The 21,912-nt window shown below is 39.1% G+C and overlaps 1 protein-coding gene and 1 long non-coding RNA gene across 8 annotated transcripts in view; one reads left to right on the top strand and one right to left on the bottom strand.

Moving 5' to 3' along the window:
* The window catches only part of LOC146400011 (uncharacterized), a 41,210-nt gene extending 34,194 nt beyond the window's left edge, over nt 1-7,016 (top strand). The window contains exon 5 of the long non-coding RNA XR_014815853.1: nt 6,362-7,016. This is a non-coding gene — a long non-coding RNA (uncharacterized LOC146400011). The remainder of the gene's footprint in view (nt 1-6,361) is intronic.
* DYNC1I1 (dynein cytoplasmic 1 intermediate chain 1) overlaps nt 1-21,912 on the bottom strand; it is a 345,751-nt gene that overhangs the window by 16,920 nt on the left and 306,919 nt on the right. For all 7 annotated transcript variants that reach the window (XM_021102404.2, XM_021102408.2, XM_021102406.2 and 4 more), the window contains 2 exons: nt 9,854-9,994; nt 5,626-5,751 (listed from right to left, as the gene is read on the bottom strand). In XM_021102404.2, coding sequence (XP_020958063.1) covers nt 5,626-5,751; nt 9,854-9,994 — 267 coding nt within the window. The remainder of the gene's footprint in view (nt 1-5,625; nt 5,752-9,853; nt 9,995-21,912) is intronic.

Here is a 21,912-nt window from a genome sequence, read left to right as displayed (position 1 = left end):
CTGCAAGAAAGACAGGTAGATAGGCTGACTATCAATCATTAGGACACCTGAATAATTCTATACTCACTGGTCCATGTGCTATTAAAATCAGCTCCCTCTCTCTTCTACACACACACACACACACACACACACACAGAAAAACCTGCTATTTGGTAAAGAGCCATGGCAGTAATTTTTATTTTTAATTAAGAATGTGTGCGTTCACACATTAAAAAAAAAATTCAAGGGTTATTAACAGGTCTCTATGAGCGTATTCTGAAGAAGAATACACTCAACGTTTTCAGGTTTTATTTGTAGTTAATTTATGACTTGTTATCTTACCCATCTTTTAATTACTAAAGGAAATTGTACAGCTCCAAAACAAACAGATTGCATCCCATAGTTTGGGGAGCAAAATCCTCAAAACTTATTCAAGAGCTGGGCTCATTTTTAAATTTAGAGCTTAGAAAATTTAAATGGTGCATGCAACCACTGTCTATTTCAGTAACTTTTAAGGTGCACAAGTAGAATAAAAATTATAGCCAAATAATAAAAGGGGTCTTCTCTTTCACTGAATTCACATAACTTCCATTTATGCTAATGGAAGTTCAGCACCTGCTCTGCAAAGAAAATAGACCCCTATCTGTGAAAATAAATGTGTACAGTATATTTTCCAGATACAATACTGAAATCAAACAACCAAAAGTGTATGCTATATAAACAAAGCATCATGTGGCCCTACCTGAAAACACTGCTGTTTTATATTTTACTTCCTTAGTCATAGGCCTTGAGATATTACTCATGCCTTTGCCATTTAAATGGAACAAAAAGAAAAAGAAGGCGGGGGGGGATAGATCTACTCAATCTGGTAACTTCAGTGAGCTCATACACAATCCTCTGTTTACCCCTTCAGAAGTTCATAATAAATTGCATCAGTAAATCTGGATCCAAGCCACTGCTCTCTGCTATCATCTTGAAAGTCCTGGAGGATAACTGTACATAATAGAGGAGGGCATGATGGTGGCGGCACTGTGCTGGGACTCCCTGCAGCAACTGTAGCCTCAGCTGGGACAGGAGATGAGACAGACAATTGTTAACCACTGGTAACACCATAGTCTATTTCTGCAGTGCCCTTCTGGTTGACTGTCAGGTCTCTTAGGAAGGCACGTCCACGTGGACTAGAATGGAGATTCTGCCACTGGCAGTCAAGAAAGTCTCTTATCAGGGGCTTCCTGACAACGAGGTGAGCTGAGAAAGGCTGTCCCCTCTCAACTCCAACTGAAGTAGGCATCATAGAGATCTTTCCCCAAACTCCATTAGACTTTCAGTTACAAGTAGGATATGATCAAAAGAGGGTTTGGGGAAGGGAACTGGAATATCCAGCACTGTTTCGGCTCTATTTTTTATGGGTTTCATGATGTTCAACAAAGTCATTGCTAGTCTTATCTCAACATTTTTAAATCGTCTTAAGGATTGGGTAATGATAATAAGGTCATACAGCCTGTACTACTTTTAACCATATCTCTGAAGGTTTCTCCTTCCTAATGGCCTAGGTCCATGCTCAAATTTTTCATTTCTGATTTGCCTTGAGAGTGGTATTGAAAACAACACTTTTGTGAACGGGACTGAGTATAGAACTTGTGGGGCTCAAGGCAAAAGGGAAATGGTGCACACCTTGTTGAAAAATGTCTTAACAATTTGCAAGACAATGATAGAGCATTTAACCAAGCTCAGGGCTCCTGTGAGACTGCACAGGTGGCACAACCATTAAGCTCGCTCTGAAACAGGACCCTGGCAGAAGAGAGTCTGTGGCCCTCTCCTTTCTCCTCAGCCTAGCAGAAGTGATATCTTCCCAGAGACAGATGTCAAGTCAATGTACCAATGTCTCAAGGAAAATGGATCAACCAAGAGTCCTCTCAAAACTACCACTTACTTTCTTATACAAATTGTATCAGAATGCTTATCCCAAAGTGTTTCAGTGCCTTCCTAGAGGGTTCCACAAAACAAGGTTTTCCATGCAGAGGCCAGCATGACCCCGGAGAGGGGTTGCATTTTAATGGGGACCGTAGGACCAATTTTGAATGCAGATAATGGTGGCAAAACCTCCTGGCAATTTGATCCCTGCTGACATGTTTTTTTTCTCTTCCTCTATATTTTTTTTCCTTTTAAATTACTTCCTACTCAAACTCCCTTCCTCTTGTCAGCCAGGCACCAGTCTTGGATTTGACCTCGAACTCTAAATAGACCAGGTTGCTGTGAAGGTATTGTCTGGCTTTCTGCAGTGTAGGTGGTTTAGAAGGCTGGGGAGGCACTGCTTAGAGGGTGCCCTTCTTGTCTAAGTATAGTTAACTCTGTCAGTTCTAGGCTAGTGAACAAGACAGTAGTAATTACAATAATGGTGGCATTTGCCCATGAAGCGATGTACCATCTCTCAGAAGTGGGCTTCAGCTCAGCTCAGAGGCAAGTCAGTTACCTTTTCTTTTAGTACATGGAACTTCTACAGAGTTGGTCTTTAGTGACTTACAACAGGGTATAGAGAAAAACCCCTCTTTATTTCTGCCCCGAGATAAACATGAGATCAATTTGTAAATACCTTACCAAAAATACTTACAAAAATATTACAGTTTGACAAAACTATCTTAAGTCTACGTTTTTCTGCACTACAGACTACTTTTTATAGGATCAAACAATACAGAAAGAACTGTTCAAATGTATAAGCCTATCCTGGATTATTCTTTGTTCAGAAAAGGGTTAGATGATTATAATATCAGCTACTTTCAATAAAATAGTATAACCCTTTTTTCCCCCCTGGTAGTGAATTTGTAGGGATAAACAACCCCACAAATTGTTTGGTCTATTATATGTCACAGAGATTTTTCTATAGCCTGTCTAGACTCCAGACAATAGGTGAGACTGGCCTAGAGTTGCAGACATTTCTATGGTCTGTAATATATCACCTAGAAGAGTAAGGGCAATAATACAAAAATGAAAACCAGCCTGACCTGCTAGTAAGATAGAAGAAATATAACAACACTTTACAATTTAGAAATGATGACAACAACCTACAAAGAAGTTTTAGCTGCCATGTACCAGCCAAAGCAACTTCTGCAAAATCATATGTACTTCCAGAATGAGTCATATTCAAGTAATTCTGTCGAATGGCTATAAAATTATATTGCAGAAATTCTGTATGTATGTTATGTTGTATTTTCTTATTGCTTAGAGATGGTGTGTGTGAATGCGTGTGTGTGTGTGTGTGTGTGTATGTATATATAAAACCACACATTATTTGTGGTCAACATACAGATTTCCCAAAAGGCCTTACTTTAAATAAACCAGAGTATTAAACTATTCTTCTCTTCAGCCCTCTTCGACAAAACAATATTGCAGACAATCTTAAGAGAAGTAAGGGACGTTATGTGTAAGCAAGGAAGGTGGAGAAAAGAGTTTTTAAATTTCAACTATTTTCTGCCCTTTTGTCTTGAGCATGTCTCCACATCTATTTCTCTGCTGCAATTCTACTTGTTAAAGACAAATGAAAGAGAGAAACTGTTCTGTTTCTTTATATTCTCCTTCTCTGCTACCTTTACAATATTTAAATAAACCAGTGCAGAGTCTTTGTTTTTGTTGTTTATTTTTCATATTTTATTTTGAAGACCATGAATGAGATACACTGACTACAAACATTCCTTGAAGAAAATATTGCTTTAGAACTTCCCTGCATGACTTGGTGGTTAATGACTGCAACTAGGAACCATGAGGTGCCAGGTTCGATCCCTGACCTCGCTCAGTGGCAACCCGGCGTTGCCATGAGCTGTGCTATAGGCCGCAGACTCGGCTGGGATCCAGCACTGCTGTGGCTGTGGCGTAGGCTGGTGGCTATAGCGCCAATTAGACCCCAAGCCTGGGAACCTCCATGTGCTGCGGGTGCGGCCCTAGAAAAGACAAAAAAAAAAAAAGAAAGAAAGAAAGAAAGAAAAAGAAATATTGCTTTAAAACTACTGGCAATATTTTCAATTTGGAGGGTTTTCTCTTTCTCAAAGACTCCAAACTACGTCAATAGTCACCAGACCATTTGCATCTTCACCACCAGGGATGAATATTAACAGTCTTTGTCACAGTTGCAATGACTCAGCTTGTGGCATCAGGAATAGTGAGGGGCAGGGGGAGTCTCATGAAATAGGTAACATGCAGTTAAACCAAGAGATTCTTCTAGCTGTTTTACTTAGAGCTGTATATCACTACACAGAAAACTCCCATCTCTAAAGTCATCAGTTTCTGTCTCTGGCTGAATTAAAACACACACAAACACACGTAAATACCATCCTGTTTGATGCAACACACCAAACTCTACTATATAGCAGTATATATATCATCAAAAGCTCCACTGCAGAACAAATCACCTAGGACTGCCACAATTATATAAAGCTCATTGATGAAACCATAAAAAAACCTTTCTCGGGGCGATCAGCTATGACCATTGAACAGGCATTCAAAGAACACTTCCTAGGTCTAGAGAACGATGCACAGAAATGTGGTGTACATTTCCCCTCTGGAATGTACATGTTAGCTTCATATCCCACCAAAACAGCATTCCACAACACTCTTACTTTGTTTTGCTTGAAAGTTCAGTATTTTGTCTTTAAGAAAAAAACTGATTTAACCTCATCAGAAATAAGATTTTGGTCAACATTTTATCATAGGGTAAAAACATATATGCTGATACACCACTGAGTGATAATGTAACATTAAGTATAGTATGAAAATTCAAAGAGATTTATCTGAAATAAAAAATGTCATTTTTTCTTTTGATACGGGCCATGATACTCAGAAATACTTCTTATATCATGTAATAGGATATACCAGAAAAGAATACATTTCATATAAGAACTTCGAATATCGTGAAATCTGTACAAAGTTCTGATTCACTTCAGCTTTTTAAACTGGCTTTTTTTTTTTTTTTTTATCTTTTTATGGTCACACCCGTGGAATACGGAAGTTCCTGGGCTAAGGGTGGAATCGGAGCTGCAGGTGCCGGCCTACACCACAGCCACATCATTGCCAGATCCAGGCCGCATCTGCCATCTACACCGCAGCAATGCTGGATCCTTAAGCCAGTGAGCGAGGCCAGGAATCGAACGTAGCTCCTTTCAGAGACTGCGTGGGGTCCTCTTTAACCCACTGAGCCATAAGTGTAACTCCTAATCGGCTATTTTTAATTAAAGATGAATAGTATACCTTTCAATTAGACATACCAACTAAAGCTTGACTTTTCAAAGTAAATAACAAATTCCAGATTAAAGGTTAGCATGACAACTGGGCAAACTTTTCATTCTCATGAAAAGTGGGATGTGCATGCTTCATCACAGGATAGCTGGGAATTCTAAAGCACCCTGAAAGGAGCCCGGATCATTAATTAAAAGGTCCTATGTGTGGAGATGGAAGACCAAATTAGGCCCTAAGGAAGTCTCGCTGAACTCCCCCTGAAGTCAATGGAAATTTGCCAATGCACTCAAAAGGGCTCTCATGGCCCACAAGGTGTTGTCAATAATTTCACTAGGTCTTTAAACTAGACACAGAAGCAAAAGAAAAAAAAAAAAAAAACACACCCCAAAAAACAAAACACCCAAACCAAATAACATGTACCTCTCCAACGTCGTAGATCCAAATACGGCCTTCTGAGTCCCCAACGGCAACTTCTTTGCCAGCTTGAGCCCAACGAACACGATTTAGGGCAGACGCCCCCTCAATGGCCACACTTGCTGTTGGAACCTGCCCAAGGGGTGACAACAGAAACAAAGCATCTCTGAATATGAATTTACGTATACAAATTGACAAGGATACATTTAACTGGATGAATCACTGCTGCCTTCAGGTGCATGAAGTAACATACATCCCTTGTGCAGGGGTGAGAAGAATTTGTTGTTCTTAAATCATATGCTCCACTGAATGAAGGGATAGAGAGAAGAGACACATGAACAAAAACGGCAAAGAGGGAGAGTCTTCTTCCACAGTCCATGTGGCATAAATATTTCTTTGGATTATACAGGGCGCACACACAAACAAGGCAGTTCAATGTGATACAGCTCCCTCAGGTCAGGATTTATGTTTCGATGGAGGGGGAGACATCAAGATTTACCAAGATTAAGGATACAATCAAAGGCAGGAATGGGGTTACGGACTAAAAGTCACATTAGTGTGTGTCTTCAGGGGAAAATGTGTATTGATCCCTCAAAACCTCATCAGGGAGGCGATGCTCAGAACAAGAAGCAAGCAGGTGAAAAACTTCAAAATCTCAAATTCTCCTTTTTTCTTTTTCTTTTCTTTTCTTTTTTTTTTTTTTTTTTTTTTGCTTTTCCTCCTTCCCTTTTCTTCCTCCCAGTAATACCAAGGTGTGGGACATGATCTGTAACCTTGGAAATGTCCTCAAGGTGACATCCTGATAGAAGGTAGCCTCACATCTCTTTTAATGAACACCTGAAATCTGACAGCATCGATAACAGCAATAATAATCATTACCAAAGTGAACTGGTAGTGCTGGAATGGAACCTGCAGCACCTGTCACAAGAATAGTCATATCTGGAAAAAGAATTTAGTGGGTTTACCCTTCTTTCATCATCAGTTGTGTAAATTCTTGTATTTAAGGTTGGAAGTTTCCAACTGATAGAAAGATCAGATCTCCGAGTCTTCTACAAGAATGCTGAATGGGAAATGACAACAGGCCATTAAAGAAGAAAAGGGTAAATGTTAAAACAAAAAGAAAAAATATATAGTGAAAAGATGGCCACCAACATCATCTCACGCCACTGTTTTAAAAACCTGGGTCTAATAAACACATCCTGTTTGGATGGAAGGAGGACATGTACTGTGCCTTAGCTCCCCGGCATTCTGTTATTCATGGAATTGAAGACATCTGTTTACATGAGATTATTGACCCAATACGTATCTTTAAAATAGCAATAAAAAGTCCATCACATGTAAGAATCTATGTTTAAACTTAATCTTGAAATCAATAAAAATTCTTTTACCTGCTTAAATCACTGTATGTCAGTTGTGAGCAACAATGTAGAACGATGGTCCCCAGCTCATTTATTTTTTTAAAATACACAATTTCTACAGTAAAAGTACCTGCTGTGCAGTGCTGGAGCCTGAATTTTTAACCAAAACTTTCCAACGGCCAAAACGATGTGAATTTAGATGGGCTGCAATTCTGTCAGTACACTTTATTATTAGTGTGCTACACAGAAAACAAATCTGAGGTTCAGTGATAGGAGTTTTCAGAGCTAATTTTTAACTCCATAATTTAGAGAGATCATACACGATCATACTTACCTAGTCAACATCAGATCTTATCTATGAACAATCTCAAAAACTGAATAAAAAGTAATTGTAATATAAATATGGTAATCACTCAAGAGAGATTTTTTGACACATTTTAAATTATGCCTAGAACATTTTAGTTTTGTTTATTTGCAATTAAGTAATGTAGCAACCTGTAACAATGACTATTTTAACCATTTTAAAGTATCTTCTTTTCATAGATCTTACAAAATGGTTAAAAAAAAAAAGACTACCACAGCTTATAACATGTGCTAAAAGAATTATCAAATGCATGAATGGAATAACAAAAATATACTTTAACTTTGTAATGACCTTAAAAGTGGGTGAATCTACAGTGAAAATGATCTATATATTATCTGTCTTTATTACTCAGTTTCACAAACATTTTCATACTTAAAAACTCAGTCATTTTAATTGCAAAGACAGGATACATACACTTAAATTTACTACACTGTGGAGAGGTCAGTGAAGCAGATGAATATGAACTAAGCCTTGCATAGGAGCAGTTGGAATAACTTGGTTTAAAAGCACAGTATTCTGAAAACTACAGAGCAACACTGGGATTTCAGGGGGTTTGTTTGTTTGTTTGTTTTAACTAATTCCAAATCGGACAAATATTTGAAAAATCTTGTTCAACTTGATTGAAGACAAAAATGATTTGAGGGTTTTAAAAAGTGTTTGCTTCACTACTGGCTTTGAATTGGACTCACTATAACTATTATTATTGTGAAAACAAAATTATGTTCACCGCAAAACTAAATGATCTGCATGCCAAGTACTGATTTTTAAAAAATGCTTAGCTATAAAACACTTATGTGGTTATCTCTTGATACTCAGAGAGAGAAGGGGAGAAAATCACATTTGGCAATGCTGAGATATTGATTTCATTTTACCTAAAAAGCAGATTAAAAAGCAAAACTAAACACAAAGAGGTTCAGAGGAATTCCTAAGGACTTGGAAGAACGCTCCCTCCACTGCATTGACTATTACCTGAGAGTCACTTCTAAATCTGATTTCTGACTGGGGAGGGGAGTAGGTCTCCTAAATCAATCTGGAAAATGTGTGTTTTTTGGTTAAGTGAGTGAGTTTATTCTAGCAGATAGAAACAATATGATTTTAATCAACAGTGATGAAAGACTTTGGGAAGCCATTCCACTGTACAGTAATAACACCTCTCTATTAAAAGTAATAATGTTATAAACATTTCAACATCTGAAATGATGGGCACTGTGTATTCCTGTCTTTTGATGACTTCCAAGGATGCTTCATTACATAACTCTTCTCATAGAGTTCTGGTAGCCAAAAGGGAAAATGGACTTTAATGAAAAGTTTTTTTTTTTTTTTTAAAGACAGCTATTTGGCAGTGGTTTGGAGTGTATATAATCTCACAAGATACAATGACTCAATAACAACACCTGAAGGATATTTTCCTGCCCCCCCCCCAAAAAAAATACAAGGGGAGCCCTCTCCTCCTCATATCCTCCAGCTGTAGGCTTCCTAATTAAAAAGGCTGAGCTGCTTCCTGCTCAGAACACTTCAAAAGACCTCTCTCTTGTTCTCCACTTGACATGTAGTTTTCAGCACTTGTTTTTCTTACCTGTCTATTCTTATTGATGGAGAGCTGCCCCGAATCACAGACCAGGGGACGATGACAAGACCATTTTATTGTCTTAAACTGAAGGACACTGAGTATTCGTGTTTTTTAAAAAAGCCAACCAAAACCTCTCCTAGTTGAATTAGCACCTCAATAACTCTGAGAGAGTGGAAAAAAGGAAAAATGCACATGGCATAATTTTTAAAACATTAATATAGAGAGAGCATAATTTTAAAAATAATATTTTCTTATTGTTAATTGCTTTTCGGGAAAAACTTGTCTATTTTTCACTTGTCAAGTACTCTCAATTTGACCTGTGAAAATCTCATTTAAAAAATTACTGAGTTTAACATACAGGTTCAGAATTAGAAACTATTGTAAAAGTCCTGCCTGTGAGTTCAGCATCTCAGACAAGGATTATTTATTTTGTAAAATTCAAACGGAGGATAGATCTAAACATAAACGGTCAAAAAGAATTCACCTCTTATGGATTTAAAACAGAAATCGTGCAAAGAGCAGACACTGACAAATAGCCCTTTTTTAAAAGCTCAATCTCAAGTCACCATCCACCGAAGCTTACTTTTCCAAGTGTTTGCCAACAGAGTTGTTTCAACATCGCTCTGAAATATGCCTGTGTCCTTTCCTTTCCCGCAGTGAAAGGCGTGAACACGTATGGTTTTGCTCTTTGCAAAGAAGCATCGTCAATTGTCCAAGACTCTGCCACGGTTTAAGGATGAAGTGAGATTAAATGATTTTTGGCCAGTGCATCTGCCAATTCCCTGCAGAGTACTGGAGAATGGGGGATCGGCAGCTCAGCTGCCATTGGAGGGTCTGTCCAAAAAAGGCCGAGATTCGGAGAGAGGGGGAGACGGAGAGAGGCCGACGGCGCCCCCCTCCCCAGCCCGCCCGGCCCAGCCCGGCGCCTGCGCCGCCGCTCACCTCGGTGTCATTGTTGAGGTTCCAGAGGTCCAAGCGTCCCATCCCGTCCACGCAGGCAAAGAGCGCAGGATGCACGGGGGACCACATGACATCGTACACATAGTCTGCATTGTCTTCAAAGGAGTAGAGCGGCTTGTTGTGCTGTAAAGCGGAGAGACCGTGAAGACTTTGTGGCGCTGGTGCTGCCTCGGGCTGTCTAGCGAGCCTAATTAAAAACTTTGCACATTCACAAAGTGTCATAAAACTTCCCGAGATGAAAGTCCTCGAGAAGGTGAACCGAGCTTTAATGTTACTAGACCTGTCCACTAGCATAAATAAATGGGGGGGGGGGGGCGGGGAGGGACTCTTAAGGGGCTGGGGGCTGGGACGGACCGGTGGAGGCGGTTTCAGACATAGCTGTGCGAGACATTCCAGACAGGTGGATGGGGCTACCCATTAGCTCGGAATCCTCGCTAGGCCAGTCGCTCGGGGCCCGAACCCCAGCGTGCTCTGCTTGCCGGGCTCAGACCTGTGGGGAAGGCTCTGGAAGCTCCGGCAGTCCAGGCGACCCAAAGCCCTTTTGCATTGAAGGCAACGCCTGCCACCTTGTGGTCGCTGTCTGTAGCTGCAACTCTGCTTCCAATCCGCTCCTCAGCCAAATTTACACCATTAAACGGTTACTTTGCGGCGGGAATGGAGACACATTTTAGAGGGATTTGTAGTTCTTTGGTGAGGTGAAAAATCTCCTGTTCCTGGGACTCTGACCTCTCGATCTAGGGTCACTTCATCCAAATCAGGTGCACTGGTGGGACTCAGTGCACTGCCCCTGAACCTTCATAGGAGGTGAACCACATTTTCTAGGTTACCCAGTATTTCTAAAAGCCCTGAAACTGATGTGTGTGTTTGCAGAGGGGGCTGGGGGGAGATGCATTAGCACACCCCCACTGCATACAAATGCTTCCACTCTGGAGGGATACAATAAATTAAAATGGCACTCTTGATTTCCAATGAATATTGTCACATCAAAATAGCACAGAAGTCAGAGGCAAGTTTGAAAGTACACCAGAAATAAAACGTAATTGGACTTCATGAATTATTCATTCCATCTGGCTTGTCTTATTCTAATTTCTGCATAATGGCTTTACTAATCCCTGATCAATTAATGTAAAATGAAATTTAAATGATAATGAAAGCCCTAGAGATAAAAGAAATTAAGTATTCTTATATCCTCTGACAGAAATCTAAACAATGGGAGTTTTTTCCCCAATGTCTTCTTGATCCAGTCAGCTGTCTGTACTCTCTTCATGGGTTCAACTGAATGCCTGTACAGGCCAGAGTAATAAGATCAAAAAATGATAACATACAATTTGAACAATCAAAATCCTTTCTGCAGAAAATGTTCAAAGAAAGAATCTGTGGGGAATCAGGCCCAAATATTGGAGCAAACTCCCAAGATGTGCTGTGAGCGAAAGTAAAATGCACAAAATGCATGTGTTGAAATCAAGGTGAGAAAAATCAGTGAGAAGACAATAAAGCTCCCAAAGCCTAAACCTAATGCAAAAAAATTTGTTAAGCTAGTGACTCTAAGTGATTTCTCTTTCCATGAATTACTTTGGTTTGGTATTGCTTAGACCTTAACACAACTGTAAGACTATTAAAGCAACAGAAGATTTTAAATGGAGCATTGCCTGCATGGGGTGGGTGGTGTATATGGTCTTATTTTTAATTTAGGAAGTACTAATGGGAGAGTATTTTGAAAAAGAACATGTGAGATTGAGATCTCAAAAAGAATTAAGTGGACAATAGCCTTATAGTTTTGTATTTTAATATTCTATAACTCTTTTGTGCCAAAGTGTTTATTCCACACCATGTTTATACTGTTATTTGGAACTAAAATTATTTGTCTATTTGCTATTTGTGTAGTTTTTTCTTCCTCTCTCTGCTTGAGTTGAAATTATTTGATATGTTAATTCTCTCCAATTATCCTGTTTATCTCTAGTGCTGTTTCTTTCTTTATTCTTTTGATGGTGGCTTCTCTAAGAAATGTAGTATATCCTGGAGATTTTAAACATCTGGAAATAACCACTTAGTTCATGCTACCCAAACCCAATTTTCTCATGTTTAATAGTATTGAAATGCTGTTATTCAAGGTTTTCTTCAGCTTCCCGCCTCCCGGGCTGAATCTTCCATTACACAAGACACTGTGCCAGTAATTCTAAGCTCCAGAGTGTGCACGTTTAGGGCAAGGGAGAAGGATTTATATTTTCAAAGGCTTTGTTTTAACCTTGATAAATTCACAGGATGGAGAAGTCTTAGTCAGGACTGCAGTATCAATTAGGATGCCCAGGGGACCCAACTATGGGCCACTAATTTAGAATGGTCCACGCTATAATGTGTAGACTAACTGCCACTCTTACAGTAGTAAGTAGTGCTATTCTGAATATTAATTGTAGTTTTTTAAATGAAGGCATTTTCCATTCTATCTGATTTGGGGATCAAACAGTAATCTGAAACTCTCCTTTAAAAATTTGTCCCAAATGCTTAACATATTTCATAATAAACGTATAAAGAAATTAACATTTCCAGAAAATACATCAAAAGCAGTAGGGTCTAAAGATTCTGTTTTTGAATTTTGAAATATACATGTTTGTATCTGCAAAGTTGTTACACGCTGCTCTTACATGATCACCAATTTCGGAACATTACAAGTTTTGAAAAGGTGGAGAGTGTAGGCCAAATTTGGCCAGTGATTTTTTTTAGGCGGATCCTCTAATATCATTGATACATACTGAAGCTACAGAAGCCTGATGATTGTAAGTATTTACTCTGTAAAATACTCAAGGCCATTTAGTAAATTAAATGTTATTCTACCCTGCGTTACTATAGAAAGCGTTTTTCAAAACAATCAAATTTCATTAGGCAAAAAACAAAACAAAACAAAACAAAAACCTCTACTTGTGTGCTCTCTTTCCTGATGCCTTATTTTCATCAGTGACCTGTTTAAAAAAAAAAAAAAAAAAAAAAGGAAAACTGCCTTATAACTCAGCCTATGACACATGTGACACATGCCAGTGAAATAACACTGCAACACCCTGTGTTTTAGACAAGTTTTCAGGGCAGTGCCAAAAATGCTAAAGACATACCCAGACGTAGATCAGTGTGATTTTAACGCCTGGACTCTCAGAGCAGAGAGGCAGGCTACCAGTCAGTCACCTCCCAGACAGACCTGAAGGGCAGGGAAAGGCAAATTGTTGGGTGTTTGCGTGTGCCTGACTCTATACACACATTGTCTAATTTAATCCGCATAAAATCTCTGTAAGGTAGATGGTATTTACACAGGAAAGAAAATTACAGTTCAGGAAAGTCAGTAACTTTCCCAAGGCCACGGAGGTTGTACGTGGTGGTGCTGGATTTGGTTCTCTGGTTATTCTTTTTCTTTTTATCTTTTCTTTCTTTTTTTTTTCTTGGTCTTTTCAGGGCCACACCCGCTTCCCAGAGATTGAATCGGAGCTGTAGCTGCCAGCCAATGCCACAGCCACAGCAACGCAGGATCCAAGCCAAGTCTGCAGGCTACACCACAGCTCACAGCAATGCTGGACCTTTAACCCACTGAGCGAGGCCAGGGATGGAACTTGAGTCAGGTTCATTACCACTGAGCCACCACAGGGGACTCAGGTTCTCTGGTTTTTCCAGCTGTTAAGCACATACTCTATTTCCTGGAACTGTGCGGTCCTCACTGAAACACAGGGAAGGTCTTCAGTCTTTACAGAAAGAGCAGGGGATCTGTTACCTTTCTTCACTGTTCCACTCGATTCAACCAATACTTAGTAAGTACACACTGCGTCACTTGCAGAAGGAGTGAAAAAATATCACAGTTGCAATTTTTCATATCCCGAATCGGTTATCAATCATCCTGAAGATGCTACCCGTACAATTTCAGGCACCCTTAGCACCTTGTGACACTACCAGAAATCTTCCCTGAAAACTGGCAAACAGGACGGGAATGGCCCTTTAGCCAGCAGAGATTAAAGCAGGCCATGCATTAGAGAGTGATTAAAATGACACTAAAAGGCAAAAGGCCAGGTTCAAGTTCACTGAATTCTATACAACTTTGGGGGAGGGACTAAAATTATATTATCTGATAGGTAGGGATAACACAGAGAAAATGTAACAGGAGAGGAAGCAGGAGAAAGTGGAAAAACTACAGACCTTGGGGAATTTAACTTAATAACCTTGGATCTTAGATTTTTTTTCATCTGTAAGACAGAAAGCTGGAGCAATTGACCTTAAGAGTTCCCAATGGCTTTGTGATTCTAAGACCCTGTTCTGTAGTAAGGGCTAAATGCAAGAAAGCATGCTGGAAGTTTTAACAAAGAGTTAATCAAAACTAAGTATTATAATTAAAGCCGTCTTCATTGATGTTCTATAGAATTCATATTGTAGTGATTTTTTTAAACCTTGTATTTCATCAAAATACACAAATAAAAATGTACCAAGGCAGACTTAACTGAAAAAAATTGAAATTATAAAACTAATAATAGACCCATTTGACCAACTGGAGAAGGAATAAAGAATATTAAGTTTACACAAGGGAGGCAGGTAGTGAACTCGCTTCAAAAATGAACTGTTACAACACCCATCAACGTTTTACAATAAAGACTTGATCTCTAGCTTGAGCTTTGATTTTGTAAGTATACTTCTGACAATGAATAGAGCTACATATTTTTCCAATCAGTTAACTGTAAAATGATTTAATGAGAGATGAGTTTGTATTTCTGATGTTAGAAATGTACCTAAGTCATATCTAGGGAATAGGTTTGTTTTATTTCCCTCTATAGGATTTATTTCCCTCTTATCAGGCAGCTTCTAGGCATCCTAATGGGCTTTAGGTTTTTGAAGGTTGGTAAGTAGGAAGATTTGTGTTAAAATGCCTACTAACACCTCCCAACACTGTGGTTCCTGAGGTTGCATTTGCCTGTAAATGATTAGCTTTCAAAGCCAACTTAGTAGAAATGTCTCCCCAAACTGTGAGCCTTTCTTGGCGGGTGAGGTGAAGGGGAGCAGGGGGTATTATATGGGAAAGTGGGGTGAGGGTAGACAACTAATAGTAGACTTCCTATCTTTTTACTCTGAAGTAAGTGGAAAACAATTGGAATCTGACCTTGAAAACTATGTCCTGTTGAGGAAAAAAATGACCAAAATACTAAACAATGAGTAATAAGAAAATGTCCTTCAATAATTGTCATGTGGGTTCCTGTGAATTAAAAAAAATAGCCAGCCAGTTCTTTCAGGAAACATTAAAATGAAAGACCACAATATCATTTTCTAAAAAACCACCAAAGGACCCCAAAACTTCAAGCTTACACAAAAATGGATGTCTCCACCATAAAAAGAAAGTGCTTAAATAAACAAATAAACCCCAACTCACCAACCAAACCAAACCAAAAAATCAAGAGGTGTTGCAAATTTGGTACTGTTGGCTGGAACATTATCTACAACTTAATTTAGGGTCCTTCTAAAGCACAAAGTATCCCGTATTTAATTTCTGTGGCAAATATTAAAACAATACTCACTGTACCCAGATAATATCTTTACCTCTTCCAACATGGTCAGAAATTTAAAATGAGGCAGAAACACTTTGGGCGAGCTTTTCTCAGCAGAACGTGTACAGTGGGGCTGTTCATTGTTCGTGTGCATTAACCAAAAATACATTTCAGGACTTTAACTTGAATTAGTTAATTTAAAATAATTAGAACAAAGTTTATAGAAATCCAGGAATTTAGCATTTGCCTCTCTGCGAACATAGAAGTTTTGCTAAATAAGCACTGGAGCCACATAAAAGGTGCTCTTTGTTGTATTACCTTCCTCTATTGCTTATTTGCATGGAAGAATCCTTCTAATCCAGGAGGCGCCACCAATAAAGAGGATAATTATCCATATAAAAGAATGTATACATATTCACAGGTTTTGACTAGTATTTGAGTGTTTAATGCCACAGAAAAAGCTACAAGCTTTGCCTAGTCACAAAAGGAGTATTTCCCACACTGGCATGATTTTTATGAATATTAGGTCCACCTAAAGATTCTTGAAAATGGGCATTTTAGTGAAACAAATCTGTACAGAATTGTGGAAACGCTCAACAAGCAGGCCGGCTCTTGTGAATTGAATTGAACTGTCAGCCTTTACCTCAGCTGCCGGGGCTCTTGTGGTAAGGTCTGGCTCCTGGCTTATTTGAGTGGAGGCAAGGCAGAGAGGGTCCCTGTGCAGTGGGCTTCCTGGTACCAACAGGTGGCCCTTCTCTGAAGTGACAGTCTCTCTCTGACAGACTCAGTGGTTATAGGAGGAGGTGGGCGAGTTCACCCCTTTTGGTTACTGGTCAGGCTGATGAGAGGCTGTGTGAGGAGGCAGGAGGGAAAGGATGGCGACTCGTGTTAAGGATTCATGGGTAGAGAGAGATGATAATGGGCAGGACCTAGAAGCAGGTAGAAGCACGGTTGGAGCCGTGCAGGACGAGCAAGCATAAATGTATTTGCAAGCATAAGCAGTTTTGTTTATTCATTTGTTACTTATTTAGTGTTAAACTGCACAACTGCATTTTACTAGTGGGTGGGTTAAGTGGCAGAACATTTTCACTCTAGTCCTTAAACTGTCCATCTCCTCGTCTGGCTTATAAACTGTCTCCCCATTGTAAGTAAATTTACATATGTATTTGTACATGTGCTTATAAAAATATAAATATATATGATGATATATACACTTATAAATATAACTCCTAAAGATTTCAAAATGTAAAATTATAAATCTAGATCCATAGATTACATTTTAATTCTCTCTCCATACTTAGGTCTAAATTCCCCAGGTAAATATTTGCCAGTTCTCAGAGCTAATCTGACATTGGTGGTCTTACTACATTTAGTTCAAAAAAAAAGAGAGAGAGAGATACATTTCATCTCTTTTCGTTTGTTTGCTTTTTTGTTTTTGCCACAACCTTGGCATGTGGAAGTTCCCAGGCCAAGGATCAAATGGCACCTGCACCACAACTGCAACCTGCACCACAGCTGCAGCAACTCCAGATTCTTAACCCCCTGTGCCGCATGGGAACTTCCAAATTTCCTTTCTTTTCAAGAAGACATATCCCTAAATACCCAGACTTGTCCCATCAAACAGGTTAAAAATGTAATGGTAACATTATCTAAGTAATTAAATTGTCCAATTTACCTACTCAACAATTGAATCTAGGCCACAGACATTTAATTGTCATAAATGTGTCATACATACATACGAAGAGCACATTTGCAAAGAGTCCAAGCAAGTTTTTTGTGGTTCTGCACCACTGCATCTCCTGGCATTAAATGCAGGTTTATCTTTTGTATTATATCTGAGAGTAGGAGAGCTGACAGTTGCGTTTATTTTAATGTGGTGAGAATGGACACAGAGGATCCTTCATGGCAGAAGTTCAAAACATAGAATACATTTGATATGTTTCCTGCTTTGTAACAGATTTGCTTAATTTTTTTTTTTTTTTTTTTAGGGCCACACCTCCAGCACATGGAAGTTCTCTGGATAGGGGTCAAATCAGAGCTGCAGCTTCTGGCCTACACCACAACTCATGGCAATACTGGATCCTTAACCCACTGAGTGAGGCCAAGGATCAAACCCACATCCTCGTGGGTACTAGTCGGGTTCTTAACCTGCAGGACCAACGGGAATTCCTTGCTTACTTTATTTGGTTTAGCCTAAGCCAAACCGAGATTAATTTGTATTAAAAATGGAAACTTTAGCTAAGTGTGATGTGAGGTGATTGAGGATGCTGGAAATGGGTATGAGAAAATAGCCTTGCATTGATTATGAACTCTAAACAATTTGCAAGGTCCAGAGGTCACTCAAGGCTGCCCAAGATGGACCTACATTGGTTTAGTTCAAACACAGCTACTGTTTGGGCTAAAAGTGAGTTTTAATTTACCTTCCAACATGAGACATAAAATGCAGGTTAAATCAGGAGGTGGGGGTGGAGGAATCTCTGAATCTCTTAATTAGGTAGATAGTTGTGTCTGTTAGTTATTCTTCTCATTCTCTCCTCAAACATTAATGCCTAGAAGGAAAAGGCTAGGGAAAGCAACTTGCACAGCATATCACTAAAATGAAAAGGCAAACACTTCTGCTATGGTTAAAAGAGAAAAAGAGGATTCATGAAGGCCCTTCTCCCACAAGGATAAAGCCCACTCAGCTGGGAGCATTTTAATTCTCCAAAGTGTTTGTGCTTCCATGGATTATTCACACATGCCTATATAAATATTTAACAGCTATAGGTATGTGTTGGTGGGTGAATGTTTGGGGGGGTTCTGGTTGGGGCAGCAGTAAAAAGACAGGAAGTATGAACACAAGCTAAGTCTGGCTGTGACTTGATGATTACATTCTTGTGGTTTCTTTCAAAGTATTCTCCATGGGTGAGCTTAAAAAAGGAACTCCCTCCTTCGCCCCCCAAAGAGAGAAGAAAAGAATTTGATGACTGGCCCAGGTAGCTTTACTGAAAGATAATTTTAATGCTTGCTATCTTATGTTAGAAAGGGAAGGGAAGGGGGAGTGAAAATGAGGATAGAGGAATAAAAATTAAGTCAGATACCACCTGAATGTCATGTTTACCACACTGGCAGCCAACAGGGCTTTGGGGTTGTGGAAAAAAAATGCATTCTGTCATCTGCTAAGTTTTAATGGCAGTAAATTATTAATTTCAATAGTCTTCTTGCCTGTGCTAAAGTGTCGTGCTTAGATCCTGTAATAGCTAAACCTTTAACTTTTGAGTTCTATTGGGATTTTCTTCTTCTGATATATTAAGCATTTAACAAAATGCTAGCAAAGGTAGATATGCTTAGGGCCCTTTGTTAGAATTATGTCATTTTTAGGCGTTTCCGTCAGAGTTTAAAAAATCTAACCTAAACAAAGTACATTGTTTCATTTAGAATATCCAAACCATTAATTCAGCAACAATGATTTATTAAGGCCCTACCATATGCCTTCTACTTTGGGAAATCAACAGAAATACACGATCTAACTGTTCCCAAGAATCTGAAATCCAGGCAGGAAAGTAATTGTGAAATAAAAGAAAATTTGAAGAAAATTGGGGAGTCTATTTTCTCACTTTGTTCCAAAAGGGTTTATGTTGTCTTACAAGTTATGTTCACTGCAAAGTTAAGAATAAAACACCACTGATGCAGGTAAAATAGACAGCTAATACTAGGATCCTGAGATAAGCTGATTATTACAATCTAGTACTAAAGCAACTTGAAATTTCCTGATAATGAAGACAAAAGGGAAAACACATATCACAAGGAGATACATAGATTTTACCATTTGAAGAAAGAAAGAATATAAATTCCTCCTCAAAGACACATTCTTGGGAAAAACTCAAGAAGGAATTTACTCCTGTCTGTGAATCCCTGGAAGAGAAACTAGCTTTCTGTCTTGTTTATACCAAAGAAAGAGAACAAGTATGAAGCCAGGTGCTAAATTCTGTGGTACAGATGTTAGGTGCCAGAGGAATTCGGAGACTGGGGGGATGATGTGTTGGTGGTTACCTTAGTCTGATGTGGTCAAGGAAGGTATTATCTAGGACAGGTGATGGGACCCGCCTTGAAAGATGCATAGACTTTGATAAATGGTTAAGGAAGCCAGTTGAGGGGGAAGGGAGCAAAACATGTAAAGACTGGCTGTGTACATCAGCATGGAATTCCCAGATGGAAGGTGGGAAGTGGGGACAGCCCTGTTGACTCTGAGGATTTGTCCTAAAGAATAATAATAGGAAATCATTTTGGTTTGAGTAGCATAGGGGTGAGGACATGTTATGAATGGTCTTGAGTACAGAATTAAGACTTTTTGATGCAATAAGCCACTAATTTATTAAACATGTACTGATAAATGTGCTGAGCATTGTGCTATGTGCTAAACGGGTTCAGAGATGCTTAACTTTCATGCAAGTGTTTTCATCTTTTCTAGTGTACAATATAAAAGAGGAAGCAGAGGAGGGAAGAAAGAGCTTATTTGTCCTTTAAACATGGTACATTTGGGTCTCTGGAGACGACATGAAGGTTAAGCTGGCAACTGGAATTTAGGGCTGGAACTGAAAGGGCAAGCTTGAGGTCCATGCCAAAAAATCATTTGCAAGAGGTGCTGAGCAAGAGACGGGGATGCTGCAGGAATGAGTGGTAGATAGTATAAGATGAGTACTAAGAAGAAGCCATCACACTTAGCAATTAGGGGTTTACCAAAGGTCTTGGAGAGAGAAGTGTCAAAAGACTAATAGGGTTGGTTGAACAGTGGTTGGGAAATATGGCAGTGGTTGGTCTGCACCAACGTCAGCTCTTCAAGTGGCTGGGGAAGCTAATCCAAATTTTAGGACATGTCTGCGATATTTTAAGACAACCCTTCTAATCGCAAACCACCAGTCTCTAGAAGATCCTAATATTACTAGTGTTTGTGTCCAGGACTGCCTAATTTATTTCTCAAGACTACCCACTTGCCATTTTGATATAACATCCTTGATATTTTGGACAATTGCTTATGTAGCTTTATGTTCTCAAATGTGGCATTAAGCCTAGTAAATAGGAGGCAAACAAGATGCACTGAGAGTAGGTGCTGAAGCAGGCAGCATCTGGGTGCAGTCCCATTTCTGCCTGACACCTCTGAGCAGAGCCTTGAACTTTCCTCTGATTCTCTGGGCTTGTGATTCTTTCTTAGTCTCCCCAGGGCTGCACTTCTGTCTTTCCTGATGGATGTTAATTCAGCATCCTCCTTCGGTTCTCACCAATTCTAGCATGCTGCTTTGATTCTGAACCTTTCCCCTCAACCTGCTACCTTAAATGTCATTTCTGACCAAGGCATGGTTCCTACCCAGTCACAACAAAGGTATCAGCATGTTTGTACACCACAAGCAACAAGCCAGAAACAGGAACTGTTCTCGTGGAGGAATGTGATTGGGAAAATAGTAATAAAAAATAGGCTTGGATACTTGTAAATCGATGAAGTTAGAACACATCCTACCATGCACAAAAATAAACTCAAAATGCCTCAAAGACTTAAACATATGAAACACTATAAAACTCTTAGAAGAGATCACAGGCAAAACACTCTCTATCATAAATAACAGCCAGGATTTCCTAGATCAATCTCCCAAGACAAAAGAAATAAAAGCAAAAGTAAACAAATGGGACCTAATTAAACTTAGAAGCTTTGGCATAGCAAAGGAAACCATATACAAAATGAAAAGACAACCTATGGAATGGGAGAAAGTATTTGCAAATAATGTGAAAGACAAGGGTTTAACTTCCAAAACATACACTCATAAAACTCAAGACAAAAAAAAAATCCAAAAAATGGGTAGAAGACCTAAATATATATTTCTTCAATGAAAAAATGCTCAACATCACTAATTATTAGAGAAATGCAAATCAAAACCAAAATTAAGTACCACCTAACACTGGTCAGAATGGCTATCATCAAAAAGTCTACAAATAACAAATAGTGGAGGGGATGTGGAAAAAAGGGAACCCTCCTACACTGTTGGTGGTACAGTGTAAATTTGTAGAGCCACTATATGAGAAAGTATCAAAGTTCCTCAGAAAACTAAGGATAGAGTTATCATATGATCTAGCACTCCCACTACTAGGCATATATTCACACAAAACTACAATTCAAAAAGACAGTGCACCAGCATGTTCATAACAGGACTACTCACAATAGCCAAGACATGGAAACAACCTAAATGTCCATCAACAGATGAATGGATAAAGAAGATGTGAACACACACACACACACACACACACACACACACACACACACAATGGAATAAAATTCAGCCATAAAGAAGAATGAAATAATGCCATTTGCAGCAACATGGATGCAACTAGAGATTATCATTCTAAGTGAAGTCAGAATGAGAAAGACAAAAACCCCATATGCTATCACTTCTATGTGGAATCTAAAATATGACACAAATGAACCTATCTAGAAAACAGGAACAGACTCAAGAGACAGAGAGAACAAACTTGTTGTCACCAATGGGGAGGGATTTGGGGGAGAGATGG

The sequence above is a fragment of the Sus scrofa genome, chromosome 9 (assembly GCF_054392235.1).
Source record: "Sus scrofa isolate SSC_HxYL_T2T_F1_AM1 chromosome 9, Sscrofa_HxYL_maternal_Yorkshire_Landrace_v2.0, whole genome shotgun sequence".
Classification (NCBI taxonomy): domain Eukaryota; kingdom Metazoa; phylum Chordata; class Mammalia; order Artiodactyla; family Suidae; genus Sus; species Sus scrofa.
This window is presented reverse-complemented; position numbering and strand designations above follow the sequence as displayed.